This window comes from Sciurus vulgaris (assembly GCF_902686455.1).
Source record: "Sciurus vulgaris genome assembly, chromosome: 4".
NCBI lineage: Eukaryota > Metazoa > Chordata > Mammalia > Rodentia > Sciuridae > Sciurus > Sciurus vulgaris.
In genome coordinates, this window is record NC_136464.1 from 89,000,284 (window position 1) to 89,012,931 (window position 12,648).

General features: G+C 32.6%; 1 protein-coding gene across 2 annotated transcripts in view; it reads left to right on the forward strand.

Annotated features, from left to right (window-relative positions):
* PTPN20 (protein tyrosine phosphatase non-receptor type 20) overlaps nt 1-10,091 on the forward strand; it is a gene marked incomplete at its 5' end in the record, with an annotated part of 48,879 nt that extends 38,788 nt beyond the window's left edge. The window contains 3 exons of one of the 2 annotated variants that reach the window (XM_079135872.1): nt 1,167-1,382; nt 8,339-8,401; nt 9,709-10,091. In XM_079135872.1, coding sequence (XP_078991998.1) covers nt 1,167-1,382; nt 8,339-8,401; nt 9,709-9,774 — 345 coding nt within the window. In that variant the 3' untranslated portion in view covers nt 9,775-10,091. The remainder of the gene's footprint in view (nt 1-1,166; nt 1,383-8,338; nt 8,402-9,708) is intronic. The other variant, XM_079135873.1, reaches the window with a different exon arrangement.
* Nucleotides 10,092-12,648: the final 2,557 nt, after the last annotated feature.

Here is a 12,648-nt window from a genome sequence, read left to right on the forward strand (position 1 = left end):
AAGAAATATATAGAATAATATTTGACCAAGTATCTGGGTACTGTGACCCAGCCAAGTAGACCTGAAAATTAACCATCACAAATTAGAAGACACCTCTGGACATCTTTATTAAGGGAACTTAGGAAAAGAGAAGCATTAGGGAAAAGCAGAAGAGAAGAGAGAAACCCATTCTGAGTTTTCCTATGAGGGATCTTGATGAGGTTAGAGGGAAATCCCACACTGGGGAAAGAGTGATGATTCCTTTGGAAGGAATATAGGTAAACTCCAAGTGCTACATATGTCAATCTTGAGGAGAATTTCTTAAGTCTACTTTAAGGGTGCTAAGCACAATAGCAGGGACTACAGTCCACTCTTGTGGTCATAAACACCCTAAAAACATCACTCTCTAGTAATGTTTGGCTGGACCCCTGTCAGTTTTTATTAAGCTTAGTAATATATAAGCTAAACTAGATTGCCTTTTTTGGTCATATTCCTAATGTGTTGGCATATCTTTTACCCTAAATATTTTTAAAAATATTTATTAGATGTTGAGAGACCTTTATTTTATTCATTTATTTATATGTGGTGCTGAGAATCAAACCCAGTGCCTCACATGCTAGGCAAGTGCTCTACCACTGAGCCACGACCCCAGCCCATCTACCCTAAATAATTTGAAATCCTGATTTTTCTGCAGCCTTGTGCAGAAAAAAAAAAAGTGAATTAGGATTCAGGAGGCCTTTTTAAAAAAAAAAAATCCCAACTTTAAACATGTGGGTCTTGTGGCCTAGCATATACCTCTCAATCCCCGTAATCCTAATCTGTGAAAGCAAAGGATAAAATAGGGCCTAACTCACAAGATTGTTATGATGATTAAATGGATTATTTATTGTGAAGCCCTTAGAGTAGCACCTGACATGGTAAGTGCTCAATTTTCGTTGACTGTTAGCATTCTTATTGTCATTGTTATTATTATGTTCCCCTTTGTAAAATGGAGAAAATTCTAAACCTGGCAATTTCCAGAATTCTTTTAAATCAAAATTAGGTTTGAGTTCTCTTTGAAAGTTTTATATAATATCAGTATAATATTTTATGTCCACTATTATAATTATTGTATTATTATTGGTAAATTAGAAATTGAAATATCCAAGTATAAGAAATCAATAAATCTCTCTTTCTCTCTCTGATAGACAGGAACTAGTCACTCTGTAAAACACTTGCAGTTCACCAAGTGGCCAGACCATGGCACTCCTGCTTCAGCAGATTATTTCATAAAATTTGTTCGCTATGTGAGGAAGAGCCACCGTACAGGACCCATAGTGGTTCACTGTAGTGCTGGTGTAGGCCGAACAGGGGTATTCATATGTGTGGATGTTGTATTCTGTGCCATCGAAAAGAACTTTTCAGTAAGTATGTGAATCAAACAGATATACCAATACTGTTCATAAACACCACAACAGCCTGATAATATTGGAAAACTAAATTTGGTCTTCAGGAGCAACTTATAAACTGAAAGCACATCAGATTTGGATACCTGCTTCTCACTTACTGCAGGTTCCTAGGGGTAATTGTAAGGATTAAAGAAATAGTATAAATCAATCACTCAGGACGTGTCTAAATATAGTAGATACACAGTAAATATGAGTTAATTTTCCTTTTCTTTCCCTCTGTCCCCCATTATGGATTTTAGTATCTTGTAAGTGAACTATGCCTGTTTTTAGCACATGTGAGCACACTGAAAAAAATGTAGACTTGAGAGGTCCCTGGGTTTGACTGTCAGTTTTACCACATACTTCAGATTTTGGTGACTTTGTGTAAATTGCTCATTCCCTCTCAAACCCAGTTCTCTTAATGTAAAATAAGGACAATAATATTGTTGGGTTTTAGTCAAGCATTAACAACCCTTTACTTTTCTCCTAAATTTGGAATAGCTAAGAAATAGATTCAGGGATCCAATATATGCTGATTAAAATGTTTTATTATTGATTAAACTGATTGGGAATGTGACTTCAGATCTGTGGCTAAACAGGCTTTCTTACTGAACTACATTCCTGTGCTGCACAAGTGAGGAGAGGAAGACATCTGTTTCTCATCAACTGTTTACTGAGCAAACACTAGGGGAAAAGTGGCCCATAGAATGATCAGAAGGAATGTGAAAATCCATACCTCGGTTATGAGGAAACAGAGGGTTTTAGACATTTGCCCTGGCAAGCATATTCTATAGAGTTATGTTTTTGTCAGAACCAGTGTCAAATCTCTGCCCTCTCAGACTTTGCGAAGTCATACTCCAACAGTGATAGGTCTCCTTGGTAGCAGAAAAATGGCTGTTGTGGTTCCAGCACTCATTCTCAGATAATATCCAATTATTCCTTGGAGGATAGAGGCACATCTGTTTTTCAGAAGCTTAGGCCAAAATCTCCTAGTATTTCACTTTTTTGACTGAAAATTAGCTCCTCTGAACCAGAGATGAACAGAGGGATGTACTGGTCCATTTACTGCATATGGTTGAGAATGAAAGAAATATAGTTTTTCAAAGCAAACTCATTATAAAAAGTAGACTCAGGCATGGTGGTGCATGCCTGTAATTCCAGCTACTTAGGAGGATCACAAGTTCAAGGCCAGCCTGGGCAATTTATCATGACCCTGTTTCAAAATAAAAAAGGCCTCAATGTAAAGTGCCTTTGAGTTCAATCCCTAGTACTAAAAAGAAAAGACTATAAATTAGGTGGTATAAAAAAAAAGAAAGAAAAATGTCCTAAAAATGCTAATATTAGTAGAGTCTGATGTTATCTTTATTTCCATAACTAATGTTTTATCCTTTTAGCAGAAAATGCATTAAATATTTCTTATTTATATATTATTCATTGTAATTTCTTAATTTTGTATTTACCTTTAGTTTGTATGCCTTATGGCAACTGAAAAAGCTACAAATACTATCTTTCATCAAGTCTAACTAAGGATCATTGCACCCCCATTATAGCTTCTTTAAACTTTAAAACTTGAAATGTATCTTATAATCAATCTTATATCATTTATTTCACAGTGTTTTTCTTTCTTAGTGGTATATAAAATAATGGTGCATCTTACAATTAAAGATAATTTTATCTGATGGAATATATAATGGTTCAAAAATAGGAAATGCACTCATTGTTTCTTTATTGACTTTCCATAGAACACAGACTGTCACTAATGTAAATGTTCTTACTGATGCCCTTCTCTACTCTCCTTAGAAATTTTATTCACCAGAGCGTATTTGTTATGTGCAGCAAGTTTAGTATGTAAAAATTGGGAGTGAGCATTTAGAAACTTTCAAAGCAATTTAAGATATTGATGTGGCATCCAGGGTTGTGATGAGTATGTTAGGTTTGCATTAGTCTAATTTTCTGTTGGCATAATAGAATATCTGAAACACTGGGTATTTTGTAAAATAAAGGTTTATTCTATAAAGGTTCATTTTGTATCATAGTTCTGGAGACTGGAAAATTCCAGATCAGGCAGTGCATCCCGTGAGGGTCTTGTATTGCTTTAACTCATGGTGGAAATAGTAAGAGAAGCAATTGTGTACAGAAGAGAGTAAACATGAGGGGTGGCCTGCTTTATAACACTGAGTCCAGTAGTAGCTAATCCAGTCCAGTTCCATGAGAGCATGAATTTAAATCAAGAAAGGTATTAATTCATTCTTTTTTTTTTTTTTTTTTTTTTTTTGTACCAGAGATTGAACCCAGGGGTGCTTACCCACTGAGAAATATCCCCAGCCCATTGTTTTATTTTTTGAGACAGGTCTCACTAAATTGCTTAGGGCCTTACTAAATTGATAAGGCTGGCTTTGAACTTGCAATCCTTTGCCTCAGCCTCCTGGGCTGCTGGGATTATAGGTGTATACCATTGCACCCAGCACAAATATTCTCAGCAGAACTTTTCCCTTCTTTAACCATCTTCAGTATGCAATAACAATTATTAATTTTCAGCTAACATAGAGAATGATAATGTAATAAGGAGACCAATCTCAAATTTAATACATTGCCCTATATATAATTAAAAATTTATACTATGGCACTAAGTACACTATAGTTCATCTGGCAAGTGTAGGTTTTTGCTTTTGTTTATTTTTGGTAGCAAGATTATTTTTGAAGCAACATATTGATTTTTTTTTTAATCTTAGCAATTCAAAGTACTATTTTATAAAAAATCTCCAGAGCATTAATGTTATGTATGAAACATTGACCATCAGCTTCTATTAGCTTTTTATCAAATATTCTATAAAATAATTCTTTATTTTTGTCTTTGTATTTTTTTATTATTATAAAGACAAGTAAGGCTGGGTGTGGTGGCACATACCTATTATCTCAGCTACTCAGGAGGCTGAGGCAAGAGGATTGCATATTCAAGGCCAGCCTCAGCAACTTATTGAGACTGTTAGTAACTTAGTGTGACCCTATCTCAGTAAAAAAAAAGGGGGGCGCGGGCTGGGGATACCACTCAGTGATAAAGCACTCTGGTCCACTCAATAGCCAGTATCAAAATAAATAAGTAAACAAATAATAAAAATAAAATTTGAAAAAGGAGACATTAATGATCCTTTTCCTAGTCAGTATAGTTATAGTCAGTATATCTTTGCAAACAATCCAAGTATGGTTTTAGCATTTCACAAAATTCAATCTATGAGGAATCATAATTTCAGATTAAATTTAGTATGAACTCTTTTGGTCTTAATTTCTTTTTAGTTACCTCCATTGAGAAAGTTGTGTCTTTTCTTGGCCAAAAATCCGTGGTTTATTTCGTCATCAGTAAATTAAGATTAAAGACTGACAATACAGATTTATTTCCATAATTTATATTTATAAACATAATATTAAGTCACAATTTAAAGCTTTCAAAGAAACAAATTTTCATGTTAAACAGTCTTCATTTTATCAATTTTTCTTTTTGTGTGTCATGCTTTTGATGTTTAGTCAAAAGTCATTATCTAGCCTGTATCCTGAAGTATTTTTCCTATTGTTTTTGAAAAGTCCTGTTGTTTTATGTTTTAGATGAATTAACTCCATTTGAGTTATTTGTGTAGAGTGTGAGATTTAGGTCGAGTTTCAGTTTTTTTAAATTTTGAAAAGTATTCTATTTTTCTCTGGGTGTGATGATGCACGCACCACCTATCTCAGAGATTTGGGAGACTGTGGAAGGAGGATCACAAGTTCCAGACCAGCCTCAGCAAGTTAGGGAGGGCCTTAGCAGTTTAGTGAGACTGTATCTCAAAATAAAACATAAAAAGCGCTGGGAATATAACTCAGTGGTAAAGCACCTCTGGGTTCAATCCCCAGTGCCAAAAACAAAACAAAACAAAAACAAAAACAAAAACAAAGACAAAGACAAAAACCAAACAAACCAGCAACATATTTTTGGCTCAAAAATGATACTGTTTTTCTAGCACTATTTGCTGAAAAGGCTTCTCTCCCTTTAATGATTGCTGTTATACATTTGTCAAAAATCACTGGGCATATTTATATGGGTCTATTTCTGGTTTTTTATTATGTTCCTTTGATCTGTGTATATGTCCTGCCAATACTACCCTTTGAATTACTATAGTTATGTACTAAGCTTTAACACCAGATAGAGTGATTCCTTCTGCTTTTATTATTTGTTCTCAAAGTTGTTTTAGCATTATAGGCTATGTCTTCTGATATAAATTTTAGAATTAGCTGGATATGTCTACAAAAATAACTTGCTGGGATTTTATTAGAAATTGCCTTAAGTTTATAGATTAATTTGGAAGAATTGACATTTTTGCTATGATAAATCTTCTAATCCATGAGCATGGTAGTATATCTTTCCTTTTGAGTTTCCACATTCCTACTGTAATGAACGTGAAATGTAGAAATAGTTGGTTTTGTATGTTGATCTCATATCCTGTGACCTTTCTTTTTGAAGTTTGAACTCACTTATTAATTCTGATTTTGTTTTTTGATTCTTTGCATATTTTCTTTTTTTTTAGATATAATTTTTTTATTAGAATACTTGATAGAAACCTAAATTTCAAGAACATTAGATCTGGATTTTAGAATAGTATGGTAAAGAAGAGTAAATAAAATTTTTCAATAATATTTTTAACATTAAATTATGTTACATGTAAATTATAGCAATAATACTTTCGATTTAACAGAAAGGTTAAGGGTCTGAGATGTACTTCTTCACTTTGATCCCACGCTAGTTAGTACAAAATATGTAGTCTTTTTTTAAAATTTATTTTTATTGTAAACAAATGGGATACATGTTGTTTCTCTGTTTGTACATGAAGTAAAGGCATACCATTTGTGTAATCATACATTTACATATTTTCTATATATATAATTTGTGCTATCTGCAGATAGGTTTCCCTTTTCCTTACCTAATTTGTTTTGTGATATACCCAAAGAAGAGATGAAAAGACAGGCTAAAAATTGGAAGAAACTATTTGCAAGCCAAGAAAAGTCTTGCATTTAAAATATATAAAGGATCCTCAGAAATCAGTAGTGAAACAACAACCAACTAGTTAGAGATGGATAAAAGACATGACCAGAGTTTTTACCAGAATATACAGATGACAAGTACATGAAAAGATGGTTATTTTCATTATCCTTTGGGAGAATGCAAATTAAACCTTGATGTTTACTATCCTTCTGTCAGAGTAGCTAATATAAAAATAGTGACACCATAAAATACTGGTGAAGATTTGGAGAAATGCTGGCAAAGATTAAGAGAAACTGGATTACCCTTAAATTACCCATTCTCATGCACTGGGAATTTACAATGGTACAGCCACTGTGGAAAACAGTTTTGTAGTTTCTTAAAGAAACAATAAACTAAACTTACCACATAACTCTTTTCTTAGGTATTTATCCCATAAATGAAAATTTATGTTCATACAAGAATCTGTACAAAGATGTTTCTAGTACATTCATGTACATTCATTCATAATAACTCCAAACTGGAAACCAGTATACATCCATACTGTGGGCTACTGTTTAGCAATAAAAAAAAGGAATGGGACCACTAATAAACGGAGTAACTTGGATGATCTCAAGGCAGTTACCCTGAGTGAAAAAAAAAATCAGTCTCAAAAGGTTAGATATTGTCATTCAATTCAGTTACTTTCTTGAAATAACACTACTATAGAGATGAAGAACAGATCACTGGTTGTCAAGGATTTGGGATTAGATGGATGACTGTGAAGGGATAGCACAGGGAAATCTCGTGGTAGAAAGAATCAGCTTTGTATTTTGACAGTGATTGCAGTTACATGAATCTTCATGTGTAATAAGATTGCATAGAAACCCACACATATACATACAGATGACTATAAAACTAGTGAAATCTGAATAAGCTCTGTGAATTGTCCTAGTGACAACTTCCTTGGTTTAATATTGCACTGTAATTTTGTAGGATAGTATCTTTGGGGGAAGTTGGGAGAAGGATATACAAGAACCTTCATATACAACTTCCTGTTTACCTATGTTACAAAATAACAAGTATTTTAACATTTTTATTATGAAGATGATAAGAATGACATTATAAATATAAAGGAATGCCTACTTTTAATATTTTTTTTTCAGTGCTGGGGATTGAACCAGAACCTTGTTCATGCTTGGCAGGTCCTCTGTTCTACCACTGAGCCACATCCCCTGCCTAAAAAAACATTCTTTTGGGTTAAAATATCACATGTTGACATGAGCTTGCACCACATAGGACTCTTTAGGCAAGTTCAGTAACTCCTAAGGTGGTCTGTATTCTGTTCAGCTGCTCACACTCTTAATGCTGCTCCAGTGTCAGATTGCTGTTAGGTTTCTAAATATCTTCATTTCTGCTCTACTGTGGACTAGCAACTGATCTTTACAACCTGAACCACTCAGCAAACATCCCAAGTTGTGCCAGTCTCCACATACAGGTGTAGAATCTGGTGGTGAACCAACTTTTGTTCAGGGCCTCCATTTGAGTTGACAGGGCTCCTTAGGAGAAACAGCTATGCTACTGTTGAAGCCAGAGAAAATCTTCTGATCTCCCAGAATTACATTGCTGCTTTTAGGTCTCCCTTTGGATAATGTAAAGGTATATGTAAGGGCAAATTTGTTATTTCTTTTGAAGATCATTTTTGTTTGTTTATTGGAGAACATTTTTTATTGTAAATGATTGCTTCCTGCATTTTCCAAAAAACCTGTTATAATAAGTCTTATTTAAAAAGGCACATTTTCTTGTGACTGGAAATGAGACATTTCTGGTTACATGTTGACATCTCTTTTTCTAAAAAGAGGTATGGAATACTCAATTGACAATCCATGTGTTTGTGCTTTTCCCCCTACACGGATAATACAAAATGACTGTCATCTTGTTACAGTTCAGCTTTGAAAATATAGTGACCCAAATGAGAGAACAACGTCATGGCATGATTCAAACGAAGGTAAGCTTTTCACCATGTAAATTCTAATAAGAATAGTGATGAATACAAAGTTTAGCATTGTATAGCACTTTGTAATTTATAAAGATCTTTTACCTACCTGGTACCACTGAATCTTTACTGTTTGAGGTAGACATTAGTATATACCATTTTGCTATGATATTCCTGATGAAGAACTTAAGGTTCACAGCAATGAAGTCTTCCCCATTAGGCCACTCAGATAGCAAGGGAAGGAACTGCCAACATTGTAACTAAAGTGTGATGCATAAACACATGCTTTTTCCATAATGCCATGCTATTTAAGTGACATATTTAAAGTTGTTTGTTAATTTCTGGATAGCAATTTAAGATAACTACTTAGCAATAAAATATTGTTATTGGCTTATCATAAAAAGATAATTTTATGTCATAGATTAGTTATTAGTCACTAGGAGAGGAGATTAAGAGAGTATTTTAAAATAAAAATAGTTATAAAATTTAGATTTTTATGTATATAAAGATTAATATAAGAGATTATTTGGAATTTTATTTAGGATCAGCTCTGTGGATTATCCCAGTAGCAATTTTCTTATTTTGATATTACACTAATTATGCAGGATGTTATCAGTGGGGGAAGTTGGGAGAAGGATATTCAAGGACCTTTCTGTACAACTTCCCATGTTACAAAATAAAAGTTTTTAAAAAGACAAAATTTTTCTTGTAAAGATTCAAAATGACAAATTTTAAAATAAAGATTACCTACCTTCAATTTTTTTCAATACTTCTTCTGATACCTCTCCCTTTGCAGAAAGTTTCTGTGGGTGCTGATAGATATCTCAAATTGCTGTCCATAAATTTATTAACAGATAACTTTAGATATGTCATGTAAACAGCATGGCATTATGGAAAAGGCATGTTTTTAGGCATCAGAGTTCAGTTTATAAGGACTTAAGGTATAAGGAAATTGAGATAGACAGTTTCCCCTCAGTTTAGTTAAGCCTTCAATAAACTAGTTCTAGTTTGAGAACTGTATTTTGATCATTTAACTATCTTTCTCTTATTTTATTAATTTTTTAAAATTAGCAATAATTACATCTTAGATCAGCCTCATTGGTTATGACACCGCCAATATGAAAAACTATCTTCCTCATAGTTTAAAAATATACTTGAATAAAGACATTCTAAAGTTACTTATTTATAGTTAACTGTTTGCTTTTTTGCGGAATTATCCTACGTGGTTGAAAAAATTACAAAAACATGTTCTCCAAAAGTAGATATTAGTATTAATTACTTATCATTGTATTGTTTTTCTTATATATGTACATATATAGGAACAGTATCAATTTTGCCATGTAATTGTGCTTGAAGTTCTTCAGAAACTTCTGAGTTTGAATTAAGAAAGACTTCTGTTAACCTCTCACTTGAAATTACCAAGTGGCTTGGAGTTCCAGCTGCAGTGAAGAGATTTATTAAGCATACAATATGCCTTTTTGATATATCAGCTGATTTTTTTTTTATTTCCAAAATCTCCCTGAAAGCAGCATCATTTGGTGTGGGATAAACAGTGTTTACTCATTTGACTTTACTGGATGTGATCAGGACATTCTCCCATGTTTTTCAGTGAAACCAAAGTTACATAAAACAACTGTAGCGTGGCTGTTTGGTTGAAAGGATTAAAATGCCCAAGGACAATTAGCCCATATTAATTATGGATTGGTGAGTTTCATTGTAGACTATTCAAACATATGTAAACATATGATTTGATTAATTTCACTCCCAAATTTCAAGACAGATATGTTCTTTAGCTAGAGTCTGTACTTCTGGTTGGTCTTTGAATGACTCAATTTAAAAGGAATCCAATGAGGATGGATTAACTTTTGACATAAATTACTTCCATTTCCTATACTTCGGTCAGGCCCTAGGCTTTGAGAAGGCACTATTTTCCTAGAGCAGCAAAACAAGGCCTTGTTGCTCTGGGAAGTGCCTTGTAGGTGGTCAGAGTCCCTCCTCTCCATTACATGGATACCCTGATGAAGAGTCCCAAACTGAAATAGATGTTTATATAGAAAGTCCAAAAGGAAATGTTTGCCCAGCCCAATTTCTTTCCTATCCCACCCTAAAACTTAACATATTACTCAGGCTGCTTTGTTAAAGCAAATATTACATTTTACATGATTCTCGCCATTTACCTGACCAACAAACTTTGATAAAAGCATTATTATGTAATCCTGAGTTATTAATGATATCCTTTATATCATATCTGTTTTTCAAACTAAGATCTACAATAGTTTTTTTTTTTTTTCCCTCCCAGAGGAAAGTTATTCCTTAAGTCATTCCTTTCCATTGTTGCCCTACCTCTGCTAAAACATTTAGATGTTGAATCTGGGGATTAATTTTGGAAAACCAAATTTATACCTGTGAAAATGAACACAAAATGTCCACACTCTGGTTTTGAAAAGATTCTGACCAGTATTGTATTCTTTTTATTATAGTACTTTGCTTCATACAATTATAGTGATATTTTGGTCAAGGAGTTTGTTGATCACATTATAAACCACAGAAAAACTGATAATTGTCTTTGTACAGTATAATTCCAGTTGAAATCAGAGTAATCCATTTATTATATTGAGAAAATTTCTAATATTAATCTTTAAGTCCTAAATTTCTAGGAGATTTATTGTTTTGGCTGAATGAATACTTGAATGGACTGAATTAAAATTTATAATTCTAATTTTAAAAATAATTATATAGAAATGTATTTGATATTAAATAGATGATTCTAGCCATCTATACTATTTATATAATATTATATGTCTATCATTAATTTCATTTAAAAAATATTTGAATCTGTAATATTTGTATCTATAATTTTTTTCATTTTTACTGTAAAATAATAGATATAATGTATAGCAGTGTTTCTGAGAAGGATCCTATGCTGTTACTTAAATGAAAATGTTTACTATATATTGCCTGAAATATTTTTATTTTATTTATCTTAGACTTGAAATGTTCTTGTAATGAAAAATCCTCATGTCTTGATTTTAAACATGTCAATTCTTTAATATGTGCCTCATATTTTTACAGCTGTACTATTTTTAGGGAAATTTAATAATTAAATATGGAAATACTAAATTGCATTTGTTTTCATTTCCTTCTTGGAAGGTGAATTTCAAATTAAAAACTTTTGATGAATTGAAATACTAACTTTTATGCTAATAATGAATCATTTTCTGCCTAGGAGATGAATATGAAAGTTTCATTGACACCTCTGTGAGTATATGAAAGCTAATTTAAAGGAGGTTTTAAAATATTTAAGTATAAGCATATTATACATTTATTAACTTTCAACTTCAAATACATATTTTTAATGATGCTTAGGTGTTCAGTCAAAGCTTTTCAGAAATAAACATTATAGAATTTACTTTCATATTAGTTTAAATCATTTATTTTCTTTGGACTTTTCACTTCCAGATCTTCCCAGAATATTATTGAATTTTCAGTGAAGTTTACATTTATTACTCAAAAGTCATTTCAGTAATTTATTTTTATTGAAAAATCTCAAAGGAAAACACCTTGAAAAACTCTGAAACAAAAAGTTTCATTTCTTACTTATTTTTTTCTTATCCCTAGTAAGAGTTAATTTTATTTTAAGTTGTCTCAAGGTTTGAGTAATTGAACCAGATTTGGAAAATTCCATTAAGAAAAAATAGGTCAGTGAAATTCAATGGAGGTGATGGATTGCTTAATGTAACCCTCATTGGTTTATAGCTCTAATTCAAAAGTACTAGTAAATGATGCTGCTATAAACTCTGAAATACATGTATCATATAATTATAATGGGCTAATAAAAGCATTTAAAAAGCTAGTAGTAATTACCTCATCATGAAACAGTTTGAAGTAGAAATTATGTTAAGAGATATCTAATAGAAGTGAGGTGCGGTGGCGCCTGCCTATAATCCCAGTAACTCCGAAGGCTGGGGTAGGAGGAATGCAAACTTGAGGCTAGCCTCAGCAATTTAACTGGGACCTAAGCAACTTAGTAAGACCCTATCTCAAAATAAAACATGAAAAAACAGCTGGAGATTTGATATGAATCAATGCCCCTATACCAAAAAAAAAGCAAAAAAATGATATCTCATACAGCCTTCATATCTGAACCTTAAACGTGATGAAGAACACGTTTTAGAAACCAGCAACATCAGATTTGAGGTAGAAAAATATAGCCTTTCATTTAACAAAATAATACTTCCTTTTAGCACTATCAGTGAGGA